Source organism: Dermacentor variabilis, chromosome 1 (assembly GCF_050947875.1).
Source record: "Dermacentor variabilis isolate Ectoservices chromosome 1, ASM5094787v1, whole genome shotgun sequence".
NCBI classification, from domain to species: domain Eukaryota; kingdom Metazoa; phylum Arthropoda; class Arachnida; order Ixodida; family Ixodidae; genus Dermacentor; species Dermacentor variabilis.
In genome coordinates, this window is record NC_134568.1 from 207889389 (window position 1) to 207911343 (window position 21955).

At 43.3% G+C, this 21955-nt stretch overlaps 1 protein-coding gene across 3 annotated transcripts in view; it reads right to left on the minus strand.

The window, feature by feature from the left end:
- The window catches only part of PNKP (Polynucleotide kinase 3'-phosphatase), a 41211-nt gene that overhangs the window by 16152 nt on the left and 3104 nt on the right, over positions 1–21955 (minus strand). For 2 of the 3 annotated variants that reach the window (XM_075703932.1, XM_075703938.1), the window contains exons 4-7: positions 21137–21216; positions 19710–19996; positions 2968–3035; positions 368–460 (exon numbers count right to left, since the gene is read on the minus strand). In XM_075703932.1, coding sequence (XP_075560047.1) covers positions 368–460; positions 2968–3035; positions 19710–19996; positions 21137–21216 — 528 coding nt within the window. The remainder of the gene's footprint in view (positions 1–367; positions 461–2967; positions 3036–19709; positions 19997–21136; positions 21217–21955) is intronic. The other variant, XM_075703942.1, reaches the window with a different exon arrangement.

The window sequence follows — 21955 nt, forward strand, 5'->3', positions numbered from 1 at the left end:
ACTAGAAATGCGTGGATGAACCCAGCTTGTCCAAGGCATGGAAAGGGTTAAAGAGACTGATGCGCATTGGCCGTTGGGTCAAGCAAATTGTACAATGCATCGTCTCTATGTGTGGGCTTTTTTACAATTCTTGCAAATGGCCCTTAATTCACAAGAAATTGGTCTCATGAATTGCAGTTGAGGCATGGCCAACTCGAAAAATTTAGCGCCTGCAGGTTACTCTGATGTTTCAGCATCAAATGAAATTGTGAAAAATAAAGATGTTAAAAAAGAGAGGTAAAAAAATATTTCCAGTCTGCACCTAAAGATGCAACAACTAAAGATAGGAAACATTCCTTCTGGAATTCAGGCATATAGCAATACTCACGGGGTCAAATTGTGGAAGATCAAATTTAGCTGCACGACTCCTCAAAAAGAACTCTTCTGGAGTATAAAATGTAATTCCAATGTTGAGGGCAAACTGAAATGAATTACAATGGTATTGTGTCACCTTTTTCCTTTCCTAACATGTTGGAAATGTTACCTAATAGAAATTGCAAAAGAGACGCAAGAGAGAGATCTCTTTATTTAAAAGTAGGGAGGTTTGCCGGCATAGAAGTATTCACCTACATGCTACTTTGCAAGGGAGGGGGAAAGGGGAGAAATGCAATATGACAATAATAAACAGGATGCATGCTGGTGCTCTGGTGCAAAGATAATAAATAACATTAATTGTGTTTGTATCTGGTACATTTCAAAAGCACATTTCTAAAAGCAGCCACTGCAATGCATGGTATGGCCCACGATACAGTCATAGTAGAGCACAGAGGTGAAAGATGTTATTTAAAGCCAGCAGAAACAGGGAAAAGTTTATTAAGTGAAGCCAGCATTATGATGTTAAACAAGGGCGAATCAACAACAACAAAAACCAAAAGCGGTATACGAATGGGGAAGAAGCATAAGCTGACTCTCTGAGCAGAGTGTATGCATATAACTGAGAATATTTCCTGCAACCTATACTGCTCAAAACATAACTATTGCTTTTATTTCTTTGCAATTTAGGTGAAAGAACATTTAGATGAAAGAACATCAGTGAAAGCATAGTTCAGTACATGTCTACACAGATTTGAAGCCACAGAGTTATAAAGGAAATCAATATTATATGGTCAAAGTCGCTGCCTTACTAACATGAGTAATAAATCGGCAAGGTTTTCTTAAACTGCACCTTTTAATGCACATGGGCTACTAATTCAGGTGAATGACAAATGGATGTGTTAGAATAACGAACTGGGTGGTCTGATTACTATTTTTATTTTCAACAAAATTTTTATATGGGATAGGAAAAGGTGCGTCATGAAAGGAATCTACCGTGGTTTTATGAAATACCTAATAGCATATCAGCAAAAGAATGGTACATCACTGAAAGTAGAAAAAGTTGCTTTGTTGATATTAGTAAATTTTGAAAATGTGGATGCTTACATGCAAGAACTAAAACACTGTACCAAGTAAGATTTAATATGATAATTGAAGATCACTCTTCCTAAATACGCACATAAGCTCAGCTCTTTCTGATGCTAAATAGAATGGAAATAATGTACAACGTGGCAAAGTTGGCTCCAGGAGAAACTTTGTTTCAATTAGGCAATGCTGAGCGGCTTACTAGGATCGCTTATACTCAAACATGAAGCTCAAAAGTTTGGTGTTTCCTGAAATATTTGTGCTTATTATAGAAAAAGTTAAAACTATAGGCTCAATGGTTATTTGAAGATTAGTCTAAGGAGGCCACAATCTTTGCATTGCAAAATTTAGTTTTTTCTGAGGGCCGTTAAAAGAAACAATCGTCGTTTATTTTCATAAAAAAATTACACCAATGTCCATTTAGTACTGGCAATTCAGGAACTTCAAATACATGGTATAACATCTTGTTTTTAAGTTAAAAAACTAACCACATATTTGAACCTATGTATTGTCCTTCATACGATTCAAACAAAGAGATGAGCTTGTGTGTGCATGTAGGAAAAGTGATTTTCAATTACAATAATAAATCTTACTCAGTACAATGTTCTCGTTCTTGTGACGTCCTCCCGAGACCCGAAGGCAGCTCAAGGGCATAACTGCTTTTTCAAGTCAGTTCTTATTATGGACAGGTACGTTAAGAACGCAAAAAAACGCCACTACGGTTAGTTCCTAAAAGCAGCAACTCCATGTACATGGACAATGTAACCGTCTCGTCATGTTTGCTATGGTAAAGCCCCATTTTCTTCACCTAAATGTGCAGATCAAGACGTAACATTGTGTAGTAAGTTACCAAGTTGATACTGCCTCCTGGATATTCATGTCCTCTCGTGATATTCAGAATGGACTTCACGGGCACTTTTTGTTGCCTGCGATGACACAGTGGTCTAAATTATTGTTAATTTTCTCAAACGCTGACGGCACGAATCTGACTAAACCGCTTCCAAACACTTTCTCAGGCACTTGCTTCATATTCAAGATGAACATTTATGTAATAGCTTCCAAGTTAACTTTGAAAATGTTTGAAGGAAATGTGCAATGTAATGCAAAAGAAGTCTTTGTAGAATATAAGCCTTCAAATTTGCAAAATTTCCTAATCTCAACAAAGCACACTTTTAGCAATGTACCATATTTTTTGTAGAAGAGCTATGTGGTATTTCACAAAATCAAGGTGGATTGCTTTCATAAGACACTTTTTCCTATATTAATCAAAAGAAAAATTGTTAGAAACAAAAGATGGTAATAGGACCACTCTTTTTATCTGAACATGCTCAAATGTTAAAAGCAAATGTTGTGCATAACAGGTTTAAAACTCAACAATTAGCACAAGTGAAGAAGCAGTGAAGCATAAATGAAGAAATCCTTAGAAAGGGATTTGAGAATAACAGGGGCAGCCACATTCAAGGCTATGAATAAGAATGTTTCTGAAACTAAACATATTATCCACTTCGATAGTAACATATTGCTACTAACCAGTCTGTCTGAACATGAAAAATCTTTTTTGCGTTTAGGTTCCCAGTTTGCCGGTCTCCCTGCAGCATCTGCAGAACAGACAAATTATGCCAGAATGAAAAAAAGCAATAATCACAATAAACACACATTTGCACAACTATAATTGACCTTGAATCAAGCAGGGATATTTACACAAATTATGCCAGAATGAAAAAAAGCAGTAACCATAATAAACACATTTGCACAACTATTACTGACCTTGAATCAAGCAGGGATATTTACTATCTGCTGTTTCCACCACAAAACAGATAAATATATTTGAATACTGATGGGCCTCTAATAAAGCATGTGCAATGGCACAGAGTTAAGCCCACAGCAAATTCATGACTTGCCTATACTCTGCCTCACAATAATCTGACACTTGAGTGGATGGTATGTGACATGCTCTGATGCTTCGGACTGTGCTCATAAAAAAATGTACACCCTTTAGGGTGTAATATTGTCCCACAATGACAATCATCAATTCAAGTGCATTTCCTTTCTTAAGTACTGCGCACCCAGCACTCTAGTCAAAAATGCAATGCATATCTTGGCACGCCATATCATTCCCGACAAGAAAGTGGCAGGTGCAGTGAAAGGCCACTGAAATGATTTTACAGCGAAGCTGTATATGGATAAGGTTCCGGGCATTTTTGTTCTCTGTGAACAAAACTATCATCATCAATGGCTCATACCCCCGTAAGCAAGCAAAAAATGCAATGGCTCATAGCCCCATAAGGCAGAGGCTACAAGTACTCAGCAAAGTGAAGGGAACAGTGCTTACATTCATTCTAATCACACATACAACATATAGAACAGCATGTCGAGAACTGCCATGATCAATGGCTCGTAACCTCATAAGCAATGGCTCATACCCCCCTAAGCAAGCAAAAAATGTAATGGCTCACAGTGCCGTAGGGTTCATGGCTACTCACTTTGCGTGGGTTAATTGCGGCGACGCTACCCCTGTCATCGTTTTCAGTGATTTCAATGTGAATGTGTCGGTATCGAAAAGGGAGCGGTTTACATGTTCCGTGTTGCAGACATATCGCTTGAGATGCCACACCGATCCGGCCCAAGCAACCACCCAGTGGCATACGTGCATCGATTTGACATTATTAAAGAATGTGTTTGCAGTTGCGAGTCAAATAATGACCTCCGATCAAGACAATAAATGTGTGTGCATACCTTTTGTCACGATGACCACCCATCAATACAATAAATGAATTCATACCATTGTTCAAAATTCTGTGTCACCTCTGTGTCGTGTGCTAAACAGCTTCACTGGTCATCCACCTTCACAGAGTGGAATGACTCATTTTTTTGTACTAAAAAAGAGTGCCACCTAGAGTACCTCTCATGGAAAGCTTTCTCATAATAATTTTATAACAGCGTGCTATATTAAAGAGATACAAGTGGTTATGCATTACACTTCTCTTGAACTGCTGCGTTCCCCCTCAACTCATATTTCATGCAGCCATGGCTATGTCCCACCTCCTAGGGCACAACATTGTGTAATGACGCAAGTGTCGGCTACTTAGGAATGATTTGAACTGAGTGTGTTCCCGCATCTCTTTCTGATGCAGTTTTTCTTATTACTGTGGTGATGGTAGCCTTAAAATGAAGTTTATATGCAGCGCTGCACTACTTCAGCATGCCTGCACTCACTGGAGCTTACTCCCTATACAATCGTATAGTCTAAAAACATGAGTGCTGCTTTACCAGTGTTCTAGAGGTATTAGTAACTCCAGAATCCATTACTTGTGCTGGTAACACTGTCCAAATAAACAAAGACGGCTACGACATCCAGGTTCATAGTGGCTCTTCTGCTTGGTGCTGTCATGTATAGGTGTAAATCGAGATGGTTCACAGAAGCGAAAAAGGTCCTTGCTGTCAATGACCTTATTTTGATCTGTCTTGAGGCTTTCAGTGACGAAACCTCGGATATATTTGCGCTGCACATGCCAACGTCCGCCCTGCCTAGCAAGTCCTCTTTAAGGACAAAGCGAGCCGGAGGTTAAAAAAGGCAAGTGTTTGTGCGTAGCAGGCCTCTTAAAGGTGCAAGCGCTTGTTTGTGGCATTGCTTCACTGCTACAGGTACAACACTTGAATGTTTTTTACCTTCATATTAGCAACTCTGTACCGCAACTTGTGTTGCGGTATATCAAATAGCATCCCACAATTTATAGACAGTAACGTCTGTCCTGCGCTCCAAAGTTAAATACTGTTGTTGTGCACTGATAAGACGATGCTAAACACTGTAAAGTTACCTAGTCAATGTGTCTTGGATAAAAACAAGTGAGAGTTCAGTTTGTGAGTCGGAGTGCCTCTTTATAGTTAGCTGATACGTTTGATAAGGTCTGCATGTGATAAGTCTGCATGTGATGCATGCAGTATGCAGGTTCAAGGCAGTGTCCAGGCTTGGGAACACAGCAGACACCAGTCACCCATAGGAATTCTCAAACCCCGGCAAAACGCAAGAAGTAAATAACAACCAATCGGAACAAGCTGCATTTCTTCCAACAGGTTTCTGAAACTTAGTGAGGGTTTTCTTTTGAGCAATGTCACTTGTATTAGTGTAAATGCATGACTTGAGAATAAATCAAACCAGTTGTAATGGAATTTAGCTGTGTGCATAGAGTCTGAGAGCAAACTAGCAGTGCTGTGGTGAGGTCAAATGCTCCAAATCTGGAACAGGCACTGTTTGCAGTTGCTTCTAAATTTCTTGTGAGCAAATATACTGACAACTCACTGCGCTGAATGAGCAAACAGCAAGCATGCTATCAAAACAATATGTCACTTTGCAGCATAAAGAGTGTCATGACCAACTTGAGACCTTCCGAGCTAGTTATTGTTCCAGGCACCGATCCCCACGGACAGAAGTACATTAGCAAGAATATTCCTACTGCTTAAGGCACTGGTAACACTAATGCATGGGCAGAAAACTAAACAAAACCAAATGAAGCTTATAGTACATCACTACTTTAATAAAGTGCCTGCCTAAACAAGGTACACTCCGCGATTTGAAACGCCGGCTACATATTTAAAATATATAAAAAGAAAGCAAGGCCCTACTCACTGGGAATAAAGAGAGAGAGAGAGAAAATAATGTAGAGAAAGGCAGGGAGGTTAACCAGAGGTAGTTCCGGTTGGCTACCCTGCGCATGGGGAAGGGTTAAGAGGGATAAAAAGAGAAACAGAGTGGAAGGGGGAGATAGGAAGAAAGGGAGACAAGCACGAACAAAGCACGTACACTACAGAGCGGTAGGGGGCGGCATTCTTAGAGTCTGTCGTGAAGCCCCGTAGACCGCAAGAACCTTAATAGCGCGAGTAGGGCCTTCAACGCGGATGTTCTTTCGGAGCTTTGGCCTAAAGCTTTTAGTTCTGAAAGTGGACGATTGTCCAACTGGTCCAGTACTCTGCACATCACTTGTCTCTCAGCACTGTATCGCAGGCAGACACAGATAATGTGTGCGAGCGTCTCGTTGATGTTACATGTGTTACACGTGGGGCTGTTGGCCATTCCTATGAGGAAAGCATAGGCGTTTGTAAAGGCAACGCCTAGCCACAGACGGTAGAGCATGGTCTGTTCACGTCGTGGTAATCCAGGCGGGAGGTGCATCCGTATGTCTGGAGACAACAATCGCAACTGACACATGGTGAAAACATTTGAGTCCCACAGGGGCAAAGTACACTCACGGGACATCAATCGCAGCTCAGCCGCAGCGTCTGTTCGCGAAAGCGGAATGAAGACTCGTTGACCACTTTCATGTGCAGATTGGGCGGCTTCGTCGGCGTGGTCATTCCCGCTGATGTTACAATGTCCTGGAAGCCACTGAAAGATTATGTTGTGTCCCTTGTCATAGCTTTGATGATATATGTGCCGAATTTCTGAGGCCAGTTGTTCATTGGGCCCGTGGCGCATTGGGCTTCGTATGCACTGAAGGGCTGCCTTGGAATCACTCAAGACTGTCCATTGTTGCGGTGGCTTCTGCTTAATGAAATCAAGTGCAGCACGGAGCGCCGCCAGTTCTGCACCCGTCGATGTGGTCGCACATGAAGTTCTTAATTTGATTTCTTCAGGTTGTGCCGGGATGATGACTGCAGCAGCAGAGCTATTGAGTTTTACTGAACCATCTGTGTATACATGTTGCCGGAATCTGTGCCCATTGTGAATGTGCTCTAAAGTTGCTTGTTTCAAAGCTTGCAATGGCGCTCCAGCTTTCTTTCTGATTCCTGGAATTGTCAGTTGCACTTGCGGCCGGTGCAGACACCACAATGGATCTGACAATCGTGTAGTGGGCGTAAATTCTGATGGCAAGTACGACTGATGTCTTACAATAGTTTTAGCAAAAGTTGAAAGTGGCCTTTTTGCTGGCAAGCAAGCAAGATGGTGTGAGGGAATCCAAGTCAGGTGTCGGATGTGCGCTCTCAGGACATCTGTATCAATGTAGACTGTCAAAGGAGCGTCTCTGGCTATGGCCACTGTCGCAATCGATGACATTGTTTTGGGAAGGCTGAGACAAGTCCTGAGTGCTTGGGCTCGCACGCTCTGGAGTTTGCGAATATTCGTAGTGCAAGTATTTCCTATTACAGGTAAGCTGTACTGCAGGAAGCCCAAAAACAGTGCTTTATATAGTTGCAACATTGACTGTACTGTTGCGCCCCCCCCCCCCCCCCCCAGGACTTCCCGCCGAGAAACGCAAGAAGGTCCACAATGGCGGCCAAACGCTTTGTCATGTACGAGATGTGAGGGCTCCAAGACAAGTCTCTATCAATGATGACGCCAAGAAATCGGTGCGTTCGTCTATATTGTATAATTTGGTAATTAATCCGCAAAGCATACGGGGCCATCGATTTGCGAGTAAAAGCAACGAGTGCACATTTCTCAGCGGAAAGCTCCAGGCCTTGTCTTCTTAGGTATCTCGACACAGCCGTTGAGGCTTTCTGAAGTCGTGCGCGGACTTGTAGACGTGTCACGCCTGAAGCCCATATGCAAATGTCGTCTGCATATACGGAAAGCTGTACGGTTTGCGGTAACGAATCAGCGAGACCAACGAGCACCAGGTTGAAAAGGGTAGGGCTGAGTACTCCGCCTTGCGGTACACTACGACTGGTATAGCTAGATGGCGTTGGTCCGTCTTCAGTCAAAATAAAGAAAGATCTTCCATTCAAATAGTTGCATATCCAGCGAAAGGTGCGTCCACCAATCCCTACAGCTTCTAAGGCGTCCAGAATTGCATGATTAGCTACATTGTCGTACGCACCTTCAACATCAAGGAATAGGGCCGCAGTGATTCGTTTCAGATGTTTCTGGTGTTGTACGTATGTTACCAGGTCGATAACGCTATCTATTGACGAGTGGCCACATCGAAAACCAGCCATTACCTCTGGATAGACGTAAAATTCCAGGTACCATTCTAACCGTGTAAGAATCATTCTCTCCATTACCCTGCCGACACAGCTAAAAAAATTAAATTATGGGGTTTTACGTGCCAAAACCACTTTCTGATTATGAGGCACGCCGTAGTGGGGGACTCCGGAAATTTCGACCACCTGGGGTTCTTTAACGTGCACCTAAATCTAAGTACACGGGTGTTTTTGCATTTCACCCCCATCGAAATGCGGCCGCCGTGGCCGGGATTCGATCCCGCAACCTCGTGCTCAACAGCCTAACACCATAGTTACTGACCAACCACGGCGGGTGCCGACACAGCTGGCCAGTGCTATTGGACGGTAAGATGACAATTCCAACGGGGATTTGTCAGCCTTGAGGAGTGGAACAAGTCGACTGGATTTCCACGTTGTAGGGACCAGGCCGTCACGCCATGATGCGTTGTATAGGCCAAGAAGGGCATCTCTGGCCTCTTGACCAAGGTTTGCAAGCGCAGAGTATGTGATGCCATTGTGTCCTGGTGACGAAAATCGCCTGCACCCAGCAAGTGCGGCCTCCAGTTCTTCGATGGAGAAAGCAGCGTCCATACGAGGGTCTCGGGAGCAAGGGGGCACAATGGGAATAGGTGCGCAAGGTGAATACGTGAGCGCCGGACCCGCGATCCTTGCGCAGTAATCTTCGGCTACCTCGACTTCTCGGCGTCCCTGATGTAGGGCTAGAGACTTAAATGGACGACGCTGTTGAGGAGCTGTTCGAAGTCCACGGATTGTTCTCCAGACAACTGACAGAGGTTTACGCGGGTCGAGAGACTCACAAAACGATTTCCAGCATTGATTTTGCAGTACAGCAAGGCGACGCTGAATTTTCTTTTGAATGCGTCTGGCCTCTCTAAGATCGTATAATGATTTAGTCCGTCTGTACCGTCGCTCCGCCCGCCAGCGGATTGCACGGAGGCTCCGTATTTCCGAATCAAAATCTGTGTATTTATCTAATGGCCAAAATGAGCGCATAGCATCCTGCATAGCCTTGGCGATCTCAAATTCTAGTGTGGACGAAATGCGTTCGTGGCATGCGTCTTCCATAAGTGATTTAAACATGGGCTAATCTATTGTTTGTTTAAAATTTGATGGAACGGTTTGGTGAGGTCTTTTATCTTCAGGTAGGTAGGAATGTGGTCGCTTCCGTGGGTTTCTATATCTGCAAACCAATGGACGCAGCGAGTCAGGCATCGCGAAACAAATGCTAAGTCTAAACAACTACTGTATGTCCGGCCGTGCAGAAACGTGGGACTGCCACCATTTAGACAACAAAGTTCATGGTCGCAAGCAAAGGACATGAGGTTTCTTCCTTTGGAATTTATCTTGTTGCTTCCCCAAAGTGAATGATGCGCGTTGAAGTCCCCAACAACAATCCATGGACCAGGTGTCGCATCTATAATGTCACTCAGTCTCTGCCTATCGAAACGACTTGATGGAGAAAGGTAAGCGCCCACTAAAGTAAATGCAAGTTTTCGTTTTTTCACGATCAAACACACATACTGATTAATGTCATGTGGCCGCACTGGATGAACAACATAAGTCAGTTTACACCGTATGTAGATGGTCACTTTGCTAATGTCAGTACAAGTCGATGACACATGAGGTTTATAGCCTGAGATCCAGACGGGTTTCTGTAGCTTCGGTTCACAGATGACAACAATGGGGAATCGATTGGTGAAAACGTAATGGCGAAAATCACTGCGGGATTTCAGGCCACGGGCATTCCATTGCATAATAGATGCTTCCTTGACTTGTCTGAAGAACGGCTGACGTGGTAGAGCCATTGTGCTTGGTACTCGAGGCTCGCAAGAACCGGATCCAGGCCGTCCAGCACTTGTAGTGCACCTCGAGCAGATGGCGTCTGCATGTCGTTTATCAACACGCGAATGACTTTCATTAGAGATTTTATTATGGCGATTACTTGCTTGTCTTGACCTCGCACGTGATCTGTGCCCTCATTGATTCGTCGGTAGTCCACCGTCGACCTTTGTTGGGCTGGAGGACTTAATGTCGGAAGTGCAGGCCAGTCGTTTGCAGTAGAGGTATTCACTGCGTCATCAGACACCGTGTTGTTAGTGTGGGTGAGCGCCTTGGGAGCACCAGCCTCAGGAAGTATCGTCGAATAAAGAAGTCCGAAGTAAAGTGTTTCGAACAAAACAGCACAGTATCAGTCACCTTTTCTCAATGCATAAAATTCTTATCCATGTCAGCCTCCGATGCGCGTCATTCGCTTTCTTAGGGAAACTATGAAATCATACAGTGCTGTCTTTCTACTGCGATGACATGCATAATAATACAGAGCAAAATTCTTTCAACATCCATCTTTTTTTCTTTTTCGGGCTTGTGTGCAGCGACGTCATGATGCTTTGAGAACTATAAGCAATGTTGCAGTGCACACTGTAATGTGAGCACCTCACGCCGAACCTAGATCGACTGGTTCTTGATGCAGCCGCCAGGGGGCAAGCATTTAGTTGGAGTCACAAATAGCATTGGCACCATTCATGTTTCTACCCTCCAAGTCTCACTGGCAACTGTCGCCAATGCACTACTATTAACCTTTGTTACGTTTTGCTCACCCCTCCCCATTCTTCATGCCGCCTTACACATTTAACAAAGAGCCCAGCTTTTCGGATGGGACTCTTGATTCTGTTCCTTTCCTTGCAGGCATGCAAAAATTGACATGTGCAGAAAACAGCTGCAGCAGACGACCCACATTCTCAGGTGGAAGAGTATGCATCACTCGCTTGAAAGAATGTCACTGTTTGTAGCATTTGTGTTTTTAATATTACACGTACACAATTTACTTTGTATGCAATACTATTTAAATGAAGCTTAGTGGAGTGATATGCTTGAACTATTCCTAATGACGTCACATGGAAAGCCAACGAGATTACTTGCCTAAGTGACATCAGTCACCCATTATACTTAAAATGAGCAGAGGGGGTAAAATTTTGGGAAGGGATCGCACTTTGAATGGACGAAATGAGAGGTCTTAAAAGTTGTTCCTTAACATTCACAAGCACCTTTCCTACCATATTAATGTGTTCGTGGGCAACCACCAAAATCATTTCATGGTTCCTTCAAATAATGGAAACGCTCACAAGATTGATGATTATTGTTGCGGGACAAATTTAAGCCCTAAAGGATGTACAGGCGCCCAAATCTTTAACTGGCGTACGCGAGCGGCGACTTTTCCGTGCGTCAGCGCCGTATGACGGGGCGCGGCTGGAAAGAGTCTGAGGCTAAGCGCATGCGGACAAAGCGCGCTCAGCTGGGCCCATCTTCTGCTAAGCTGTTTCCAGCCTCGCCCCGTCATACGGCGCTGACGCACGGAAAAGTCGCCGCTCGCGCACGCCAGTTAAAGATTTGGGCGCCTCTACTAACTTTTTACAGTGTGAGCTTGAGAGAGTTTAATGCTGAGCAAATGACAATTTGAAGCACAATGAAAAGAGGGGGGCAGAGAAAATGTGGCACATGAACATGCAAATTTGTACAAATATGCTCTTGTTTGGCTGGCAACAGTTGTGGCTTCTAGTCCAGAGCCACATTGTTGTGAAACAGTGTTTAGTATTGCATGCTCAATTTTACCAGTCTACCATTAATCAGGTGCATAGTCGGGGGGGGGAAGGCTTATGGGGCTTCAGGCTCCCCTCCCCCCCTCCCCGAATTTTTTGCGTGCTGTCGTGCGCCGCTGACCAAAACAACCCCCGGTGCCGGAAATCATGCTGGATTTTGTCTAGAATGTCCTTTTCACGCTCAAAAAGACATTTCAGCGCGAACATTGCGAAATTGGGCTGGATTTCGCGGCAACACCCACGCACCAGGAGTCACACAATGCAAGGAGCCCCATCCGAGCAGGAAGTTTCAAGGGTGTTTTGATGGGGAGCGGGCTCAACGTGGTATCTCGCGAAAGCCGCGGAATCTACGGAGCACATGGATTTCAATTCTGAAACTTTATGGGCATAAAATTTTCATAAACATTTGATGCGAAAGGTGCATTGACATTTGCAAAGTTGTGCTTTAGATTTTCAACTCCGGAACTTTGTGGGTTTAATGTTGTTATAAACATTTGACGCCAAAGGTGCACTGACTTTCCTAAAGTAGTACATAGGATCATACAACGAGACAAGCCAAATCAACACACTATCCTACAAGTTGACAAAGCACGCAACGATGTCCGATGAGACGAAGCATTGTGGTGGTTCATTTGTGCCGTTATGTCACAGAAAAGAATATTAACATTTTTTTCACATGCGCCAAAGCATTCATGTCAAGACACTAAAGCCAGCAGATGTAACTACGGCCTTATTTATTTTTCTACTTTGACTTTTATTCGCAAGGACACATTGAGCCTCTTCTTCTTCCTTTTTTCTTTTTTGTTCTCGCTACCCGTGGGCTGCCGGAACCAGCCAGAGCGTATGCGTTTTTCTCGTGTTGCCCTGACCACCACATGGCGCACTTGGATGTGCGTTTATTTTTCTCTGGCCAAGTGGATTTTTGCCTGACAGAGTTTTGTACACTTTCTGGCTAGCAGATGAGAAAAAGAAACAATGGTCGCTCGCTGCCATCACTGTGGGAACTCGATGGATTGCAACGCATTCGCTTGAGTGCAACCTCTTGGGAAAGCCTTGTCTCACCGGTGTAGGATACCGAGCAGTATGCCTATGGTTCTTTGCAGACCAAGCGTCTCACGTTTTTTTCGATATTCCTTTGGTAGCCACATTAGGTGCCCAAAGTGGGCTTTTAATTATGGCCAACACGCTTTCCTTGCGTTTTTTTTTTTCATTTCCAGGCCACCGCCCCACAAAAGAAAAAAGGCATTGTTGCGGTGCAGCAATTTGTCGCATGGTGAAAGTTCAATTTTATTACTTCTTTTGCGGAAAATAATGGGCTATGGGATGCTTCAGTTGCCGGTTACTCTTATTATATTATTGCGATAGCAATTATATGGACACTCCAAGTGCATTCCTGCGTCGCCATTGCCCTAATTTTCTGTATAAAGTCCAAGGGTGATAACATTGTGACCACGCGCCGCCCGCTGTATGTGCAAGTGAAAGCATAAGGGGGCATGGGTGAGCCGACAATGGTGGCTCAGTCTTATGTGCGCAAGGGAGAAAAGCGGGGAGGAAGTACGCCACCTCCTGTCAAGCGCGATACATCAGTGGGAGTGGAGCGAAGGGAGGCTGTGATCTGTGAATCTGTTGTTGTGCAAGATGTTTATATGCCTTGTTTGACGCATTATATGCAGCGACTTCTTCTTAGATACGTAGATTTAATGGAGACTTATAAGCATATTTAAATATCTTGTTGCGAGGCTTTGTGTATACGTGCTGTGAACTTTGTTTCCAGCGACACTTTTTTGCCCTTTATCAAGCTATATCTTCGCATTTGTATATTCCCCATTGTATATTCGCATTTCTAATGCACAAGGGCGAGACAAATGAAAGTGAGCCAACCCACCCTGCGCAATAATGGTTCGGTTCATTATCTGCGAGCCATGCGCGTAGCACACATGGCATCTCTAATTTACAAAAGTGACATGCAGGTGTGAGGATAAAGGTTCTTTAAAGGGCCCCTCGCCAGGTCTGGCCATTTTGAGCTGACAAGCGCAGAGCATACATTGCATGATAACGATTGTGTCTGCAAAGTATTACATTGGTACGCGCCACAGAAAGATTTGAAATTTCAAACGGAACGCTGTTTTCCCTGCTCATCGCGGCCGCCGCGCTCTAAGCCGGAGGATGACGCACTCGGGTACCTGCGCCTACGTATTCGTGTCCGCAGTGTGACGTCGCTCATGGTGACACGTGACTTTGAGAATCATTCAAGACAACATCTGCTACCTGTGTGATCTGTTGCTTGAATTGACAAATTGAAGTTTAGAGAAATAATAAAACACATAAACGGAATGTCTGCGTATTTTTTTGTTTTACTTCGCACCGGAGCAAGAGAGATGTACTTCCGCTTCATCTGCTTGTTCCCATGGCGTGCGGTCGCATGCGCAGGTACCGAAACTATGCCATTAATTTCCACCGTATTCCAACACGTGATCATGTTCTGCGATCAGCTTGTTCTGCCTCAGTTTTCGTGTAGCACTGAATTATAGCGCTAGTCATGTGTCCTTGTGCACAGCGTGCAAAATCGTGCACTGCGCGAAATGATAACAGCTCGCGTGCAACACCACCAGCGAAAGTGCAAGGTGCCGAAAAAGAAAAGCGAGGAGAGAAAAAAAAAAGTGAAGGCAGGGCCCATGATGTATTTGTCATGAGGTCCGGCATAGGGGAATGCAGGGAAGGAATTTCGCTGGCGGAGGCTAGACGGGGTGAGTGTAGAGTCCCACTATGCAGTGGAGCTCGCCTCCTGAAATCATGGGTTGGCAGCACTGAAATATTTCTTTCGGCTATTAATGAGCCGATTTGAAAAATTTTTGCGGCAGTGCACTCTTTGGAGGACACGTAACAACTTCCAGCATATAACCAAAATTTGCCATGCGGCCTGGTGAGGGGCCCTTTAATGCTCTCGTACACTGGGTTGAACTTGGTTTCGTGGCATAAAGGACACTCCAAAAGTATAACCGCGTGGTGTCGTGAGGTTTTTGGCAGCTGAAAATGTCTCCCAAAAAGAAATTAGTCGCCGTATGGCTGCCGTGTATGTTGACCATTGCATTTCACTGGCCACGGTGAAGCGTTGGGTAAAACAGTTCAAACGTTGCAAAGAAGATCCAAGACTGTGCCAAAGCCACCGTGCAATCACCCCAACACAATTGCAAAGGCCAATTGGACAAGAACGGAGGATAAGCATCGATGAATTGGCAGGGTGTGTGAACATCAATCACAGTTTGGGTCACACCATAATTCATGAACACCTCGGTTATCGGATCTTGTGTGCGCAATGGATGCCCAAGATTTTGAACCTTCGCCATAAGGCTTGGTGCTGCCTCGATTCATCTAATCCGGTATCACAATGAGGGTGACGACTTTTTGTCTGCAATTGGGACCGGGGACGAATCATTGTGCCACTACTACGAGTCTGAAATGCGACGGCAAAACTTACAGTGGAAACGTCTGAATTCACCACCCCCAAGGAAAGCAAAGGCTGTAATTCTCGCCGGAAAGGTGTTGTGGACCTTTCTTTTTGGGTTGTCAGCGGCCATTTGCTAAACCTGGAGAGACTATCAATCATTTCTGATATAGTAAAACGTTAGATCAGCTGCGTGTCCCAATCAAGAACAAACGACATGGAAATTTGAGAAATGGGGTCATCTTGCTCCACAACAATGCCCGTCCCCACGATGCTGATGTGGTTAACACAAAACTGGCAAAGTTCAAGTGGGAAACGTTGCAATATCCACCATACAGCCCAGACCTGTCTCCTTGTGACTTCCACATTTTGGAGCATTTGAAAAAAAAAAAAAACAGCTCAAGGGAACCAGATTCGTGTCGGACGATAGCGTGAAAGAGTCAGTTACAGACTTCTTGAAGCAGCAACCCAAGGAGTTTTGTGAGACGGGAATCACGCGACTTGTTAGTCCGTAAGACAAATGCCTAAATGCTCATGGATACTACTTTTACATAAAGTACGCCGTTAGTCCTATATTCACATTGATTCACATTCATTTTATTCGCCCTCGCATATTTTGCAGAACTCCGGCTTTCTATATGTGCTCTCTGTTGCGACTATAATTTTGGTGCAATTACTCACAATACACAACCGATGACAGCAGCTCCTGCGCAATACATTCTAACAAAGGACAGCGTCATTGAGATTTTTCCCTGGTTGTTGTATATATACAAAAATGTAAACAAGGTTCTTGAATGACACAGAGAGAGAGAGAGAGAGATGCAAATGAGAGAAAGGAAGGGAGGTTAACAAAGTTTCATTAAAATATTTGTCCTGAACTTGTTCACTTCATGGCTTTTACATTTTCCATATCAGCGGCATGCACTGCTTTGCTGGTTTCGAACTGATATAATTCTAAAGTTCGTGTGATATTTTCTTTACATATTAAATAGACAGAAAACATGGAAGCACTGATAAAAGTTATTTCAAGCACAATTTTTTAGATATACGAGTATATTCTTTTATGAAAAAGTACATATTTTTCTTGTCTTGATGATGCGTGGCATTAAAGAATTCCTTTGAAGCATCTTTTGCAATGGCAATGCAGTTATTAACAATGTATTTGATGCCTCGACAAATTTTAAGAGGAGGAGGCCGAACCGCTGCGTGAACCCCCCCCCACCCCAAACAAAATTTCTGGCTGTGCCACTGCCACTAATGGAAGTCAAAACCTCACACTTGCCAAGTACTTTGAATCTTGATGCAAGACCCTTTTCAAGAACTTAAGCACAGCTCTTCCACACTGCCCAGTCTTTTTGATTATATGAGTGGACTGAGATCCACTTGAAATTAATGTTATTTCTTGGTGCAAAAGAAGACACACAAGAAGGACACACAAAAAGAGCACCACTAGCGAGTGATTTAACAATTGCAGGGACAGATACATCAGAGGGTGAAATTTTCTACGTGCATGCAACAACATGAGAATTTGTTGCGACAGTATGCACTTTCTTTACTTCTATCAAGTTACCAAGTGATCCTCAAACTCTAACTTTGTGGATTATAGGGTAATAGATGTATCACTAACATTTGCTGGTCCTCCCTCCCTGATATGATATGCTTCCATAAGGTCATGTGCTGTATTGTCAACACTTTTGCCCAGAACCATTACACACAAGAAGCACAGCTCACACAAGCAGACTTTGTAGTATGAGTTGAGTTGCCCATGCATTGTACTTAAACTGTTTGAATGCTCCTTCAGTCAGCCATATATGCATATAATTGTTCCAAGTTGTTCAGGGTGGAGAAAACTACAGAGGCATCATATCTAGTAGCCACCTGCTTCGAGTTATGGCTAATCCAGCAGAAATATGGTACCGCCTCAGATCTAGTGGCATTTTTTCGTTTTCATCTGGTTTACCAGCCCAGCCCTTGTCGAGCTACACTTCACCTTTCAGAGAAGTGATTCAGTCGTGGCATGCATGATCAACTGCGAGAAGCCCATTTCTAAGAGATAACTGATGCAACTAACTAGCCTGCATCATGTGAAAACATGAGTTCCATAGTGACAACTCAATGCAAAGTGAAGCAATGTCATGTTTCACTACCTCTGGGTGTGCCAAGTCATATCGAAGCAATTTCTTAGCATTGTTATGATTGACCTGTCTGGTGTGAGAGACATTCAGGCGTACGTTCCCATTACAAGATGGCTTGCCTCGTCCCAGAAAAGGTTGTTACGGTAAGCCTGGACATCAACTGGTCAAGTGTGAGAAGTGTTCAAGCGGGTGTCCCTATGTCAACATAATTTCCCTCTTCTCCGAAACAGCGTCACCCCTTTTATTTCCCAAGCTGACACAAAGGGATGGACAAAGAGAAGACAAACCGAAGGGTGGGAAGTCGTCGACGACAGAGCCTGAAGAAAGCACTAATGCTTCCACAGGCTCCCCGGGAAGACGTCAACAACCACAAGACCGCAAGGGGTAATTAAGGCCGTCTTGGCCCTCGTATAATTGACCTGTCAAGTGTGAGAAGCATTCAGGCAGGCGTCCCCATGTTGACATAATTGCCCTCTTCTCCAAAACGGCGTCACCCCTTTTATTCCTTCAGCTGACACAAAGGGAAGGACAAAGGAAAGAAAACTCGAAGGACAGGAAGTCGTCGGTGGCTGAACCTACTTCCACAGGCTCCCGAAGAAGACGATGACCACAAGACCACAAGGGGTTATTTAAGGCCGTCCTGGCCCCCGTGTTAATCAGGACTGCTCGAGACTCAGGTGAGAGTCACAACCATGTAACAATGAACACAATCTTTTTTTACTTTTTTTCATCATCACTATGCCCGGCTTCATCATCGTTTCCCGATTCTTGTGGTGAAGACCCACCTCACCCAGTTGAGATCGTAACAGCGTGCAGTGAATACACAAGGCACACATGCTGAAGCAAAAGCTTTAGATTAAAATCTTAAAAACTGCAATGAATTGTTAATTTGGAAGCTCATGGGTACATAAGACCTGATTACATTCCTGTTTGTTACGTTTTCTCAGCTCTTGTACTCTGATAAACCAGTCCCGTTTAATTCGCACAGGGCCACGTGTATCAGCTTCTCATTTGCTGTTTTCCTTCACAGTTACGTTAAAAAGCTGCAATGGCACACGACCAATGCAGCATCATCTGTCAGTGGCGCTTACACTAACCGGCGCTGTCGTGACCTTCAATACCTTGTGCAGTTACATCTATATACACAGCTGCACAGAAATTAAAAATAAAATAACCTGCAAGTGTGTTAAAAGAGGCTATTCTTATTGAAGATTTGACACAAGTGCCAAATGGAAATCCCAAGCTTCAGTGAATGTGATTCAAGGATATGATTGCTAAAAAAAAAGTGTTTAGCGTTAAATCTAACAGCCAAGCAGCAATATCAAGCTTTACTTAGTGGGTTTTCAATAGTTTGTTTGTCAGTGGCGCTTACACTAACCGGCGCTGTCGTGACCTTCAATACCTTGTGCAGTTACATCTATATACACAGCTGCACAGAAATTAAAAATAAAATAACCTGCAAGTGTGTTAAAAGAGGCTATTCTTATTGAAGATTTGACACAAGTGCCAAATGGAAATCCCAAGCTTCAGTGAATGTGATTCAAGGATATGATTGCTAAAAAAAAAAGTGTTTAGCGTTAAATCTAACAGCCAAGCAGCAATATCAAGCTTTACTTAGTGGGTTTTCAATAGTTTGTTTGCTTTCTGTAAAGTTCAATTAAAGTTTTGTGTGAAGGTAGCTTTTTGGCCTCATCTGTATTACTGCCACAAGTAGTACTGGAGGTTGCGTGTTCCTGAATCATGCATTCTTTTCATGTAATTCCTAAAGAAACTTATCAGTGGGGTTCTACAGTAAATGACAGGTTTTGTCCATATCACCTGAAATCTGCTAAAATCAAATTTTCAGTATCTTGGAATTGCGATGCGCACTGATACTCTAAATGAACTTAAAAATCACCAACAAATCTAAGCAGTGGCGTAGCCAGATGTTTTATTCAGAAGGGAAGTGGTGACTGCATCCTTGTCTTTTCTTGCTTAGTGTTTGTTTTCGTGCCTTTTTCAAAATGAATCCATTCCAATTTACCTAGCTTGCAGTCATTCTGCAATAATGTTTAGTAGGCCACACTAACTTGACCAAGAACAAGTCCCTGTGAAATTTCTTACAAAACTACTGACACCACGTGTAAGTACACTCACCTCCAACATAAAAGGACTCCTTCATATTGATGGGAATACCTCCATTTCCATGAGACTCCAGGTGCTGCCATATTCCTGGTGCTGGTTTGCGATAGAAGCCATGGCCAATAGACACATACACTTGGGCTGGCACAGCCAACGTCTTTAAGACACGCTCCACCTTGCTCTTGAATTCAACTTCGTGGCTGTGGCTCTTAGCAAGACCCCTCTGGTTGGTAATGATAACAATCTTGTAACCCTCTTTTACAAGACTATGTAGGCGTGCATCAGTTTCTGACAATAGTATCCTGAAAGAAAAAGTTGTGAACTTGATCTCTGTATATACCGCAGTTTTTCCATGAGAAACAAATAAGCCTAAGAATGCTTCACATAGAATAATGAATTTCCTGATATCAGAGGAAATAGTTTACATGAAACTGACATGACATAGAAAAGATAACCCAGTACACCTAGCCAAAGTTTGAAAAAGGAGCTCTAGCATCATTTCAAAATGTATTCCACATTCATGTCACCTAGATTATACTGCACTGGACTTAATTTCTTGAACTGCATGCACTGTGAGCTGATGAAAATGTCACATTACTCAGTAGCATGTAGCCATGGCATGATTGTGCATGCCTGCCAGGGAAGCCATACATGAAGTAGACTAGTGTGCTTGAAGGAAATATTGTTGATGTATTAAAATAGAAAGAAAAACCTTGATTGAGGCTTTCCCAAAGTGTGTATGCAACTGTGTGCACAGAATGCTAAGCTATCTTCAAAAACACCCTTGAATACAGAAGTGGTCAAATAGTAAAGAGTGTGACTCACCAAAATTAAGTAAAATAAAATTGATGCTTCAGGACGAATATGGGCCCCTTGCTAAAGTAAATGGCTTGAGCATATGACTGGTAGACTAGAAATCTACTGATATGAGCAGAAAATGGATTGTTAGCTATACTTGTTTTGTGATGATAGTCACAGACTGCCAGTCTATGGTGTTACCTGTGTTTTCATAGTGTTCAGCTAAGGAGTTGGAAGCCATGTGCCCTTTGGACATGTCATTCTGATCCTGTCCTAGTTGTTTAAAATTGCTGGATTTGGTAAGTCATACAAAGTGATGCATGATGTTGAAGCTGCTTGATGCAGTCATTGACTCGGGGCTGAACAGTCTGCAAGATCTTTCTGAGAACGGTGCCACCTCTGCAATACGGGACAGATCTGTATGTGTGTCTTGCTGCACTGCAGGGACACCCAATGTGACACACTGGATGTGCACAGCACAGTGCACATTTAAAAAAAGAGGAAGGAATCAACTTATAACACCACCATTAGCAACAATGTTACACCTTCTTTACATGCTCACACATGCAGCTTGAAGAAAATAAAAAAGACAAAGTTCATGAGTGAATCTTCAAGAGAGAGTGAGGTAAAAGAAGGGACCTTACCGCCAATCAGCAGAGTTAAGGGGAAATACCTTGCCAGACTTGGTAGTGATAAGAGTTCCATCAAGGTCGAATGCAGCAATCTAGATACATGAAAGGATTACTTAAAACCTTATTGGTACATTCATAACATCAGATATTGCATGAGATAATGGCAAAAACACATACATGACATGTCTGTGGACTTATACAGAATGGAATTGACTATACTCAACAAGCCACAAGTGTTAAGTCCATGTCTTTTCAGTTAACTGCGTCTTTCTTTTGTCAATTTCTTATCTTCTTTTTTTCGGTAATTCAAATAGTGAATGGACAATTTGTAGGAGTGTTAGAGCAGTAAAATTTTATAAATATGAATACCTAAATACGAATATTTGGGAAAAACTAACTTCAAATACTGAATCAAATAACCAATATTTTCTCATTTCTAAACAAAGTTAAAGGTAAAGTTTGTGTGGGGTCCATCTAGTAAAAACGAAAATGGGGTTTTACATGCCAAAACCACAATCTGATTATGAGGCACACCGTAGTGGAGGACTCCAGAAATTTGGATCACATGGCGTTCTTTAATGTGCACCCAAATCTAAGCACATAGGTGTTTTTGCATTTCGCCCCCATAAAAATGCAGCCGCCGTGGCTGGGATTCGATCCCGTGAGCTCATGCTCAGCAGCTAGTAAAAAAAGAGATTTGAATGTGGCAAATCAGTTGTGTGGAAGTCCATGAGGTGGAGGAAGGTTCATGAAAGGGAAAAATTACCACCCATATGACAAGAAGCCAACAAACACTGACACCAAGGACAACATAGGGGAAATTACTTGTGC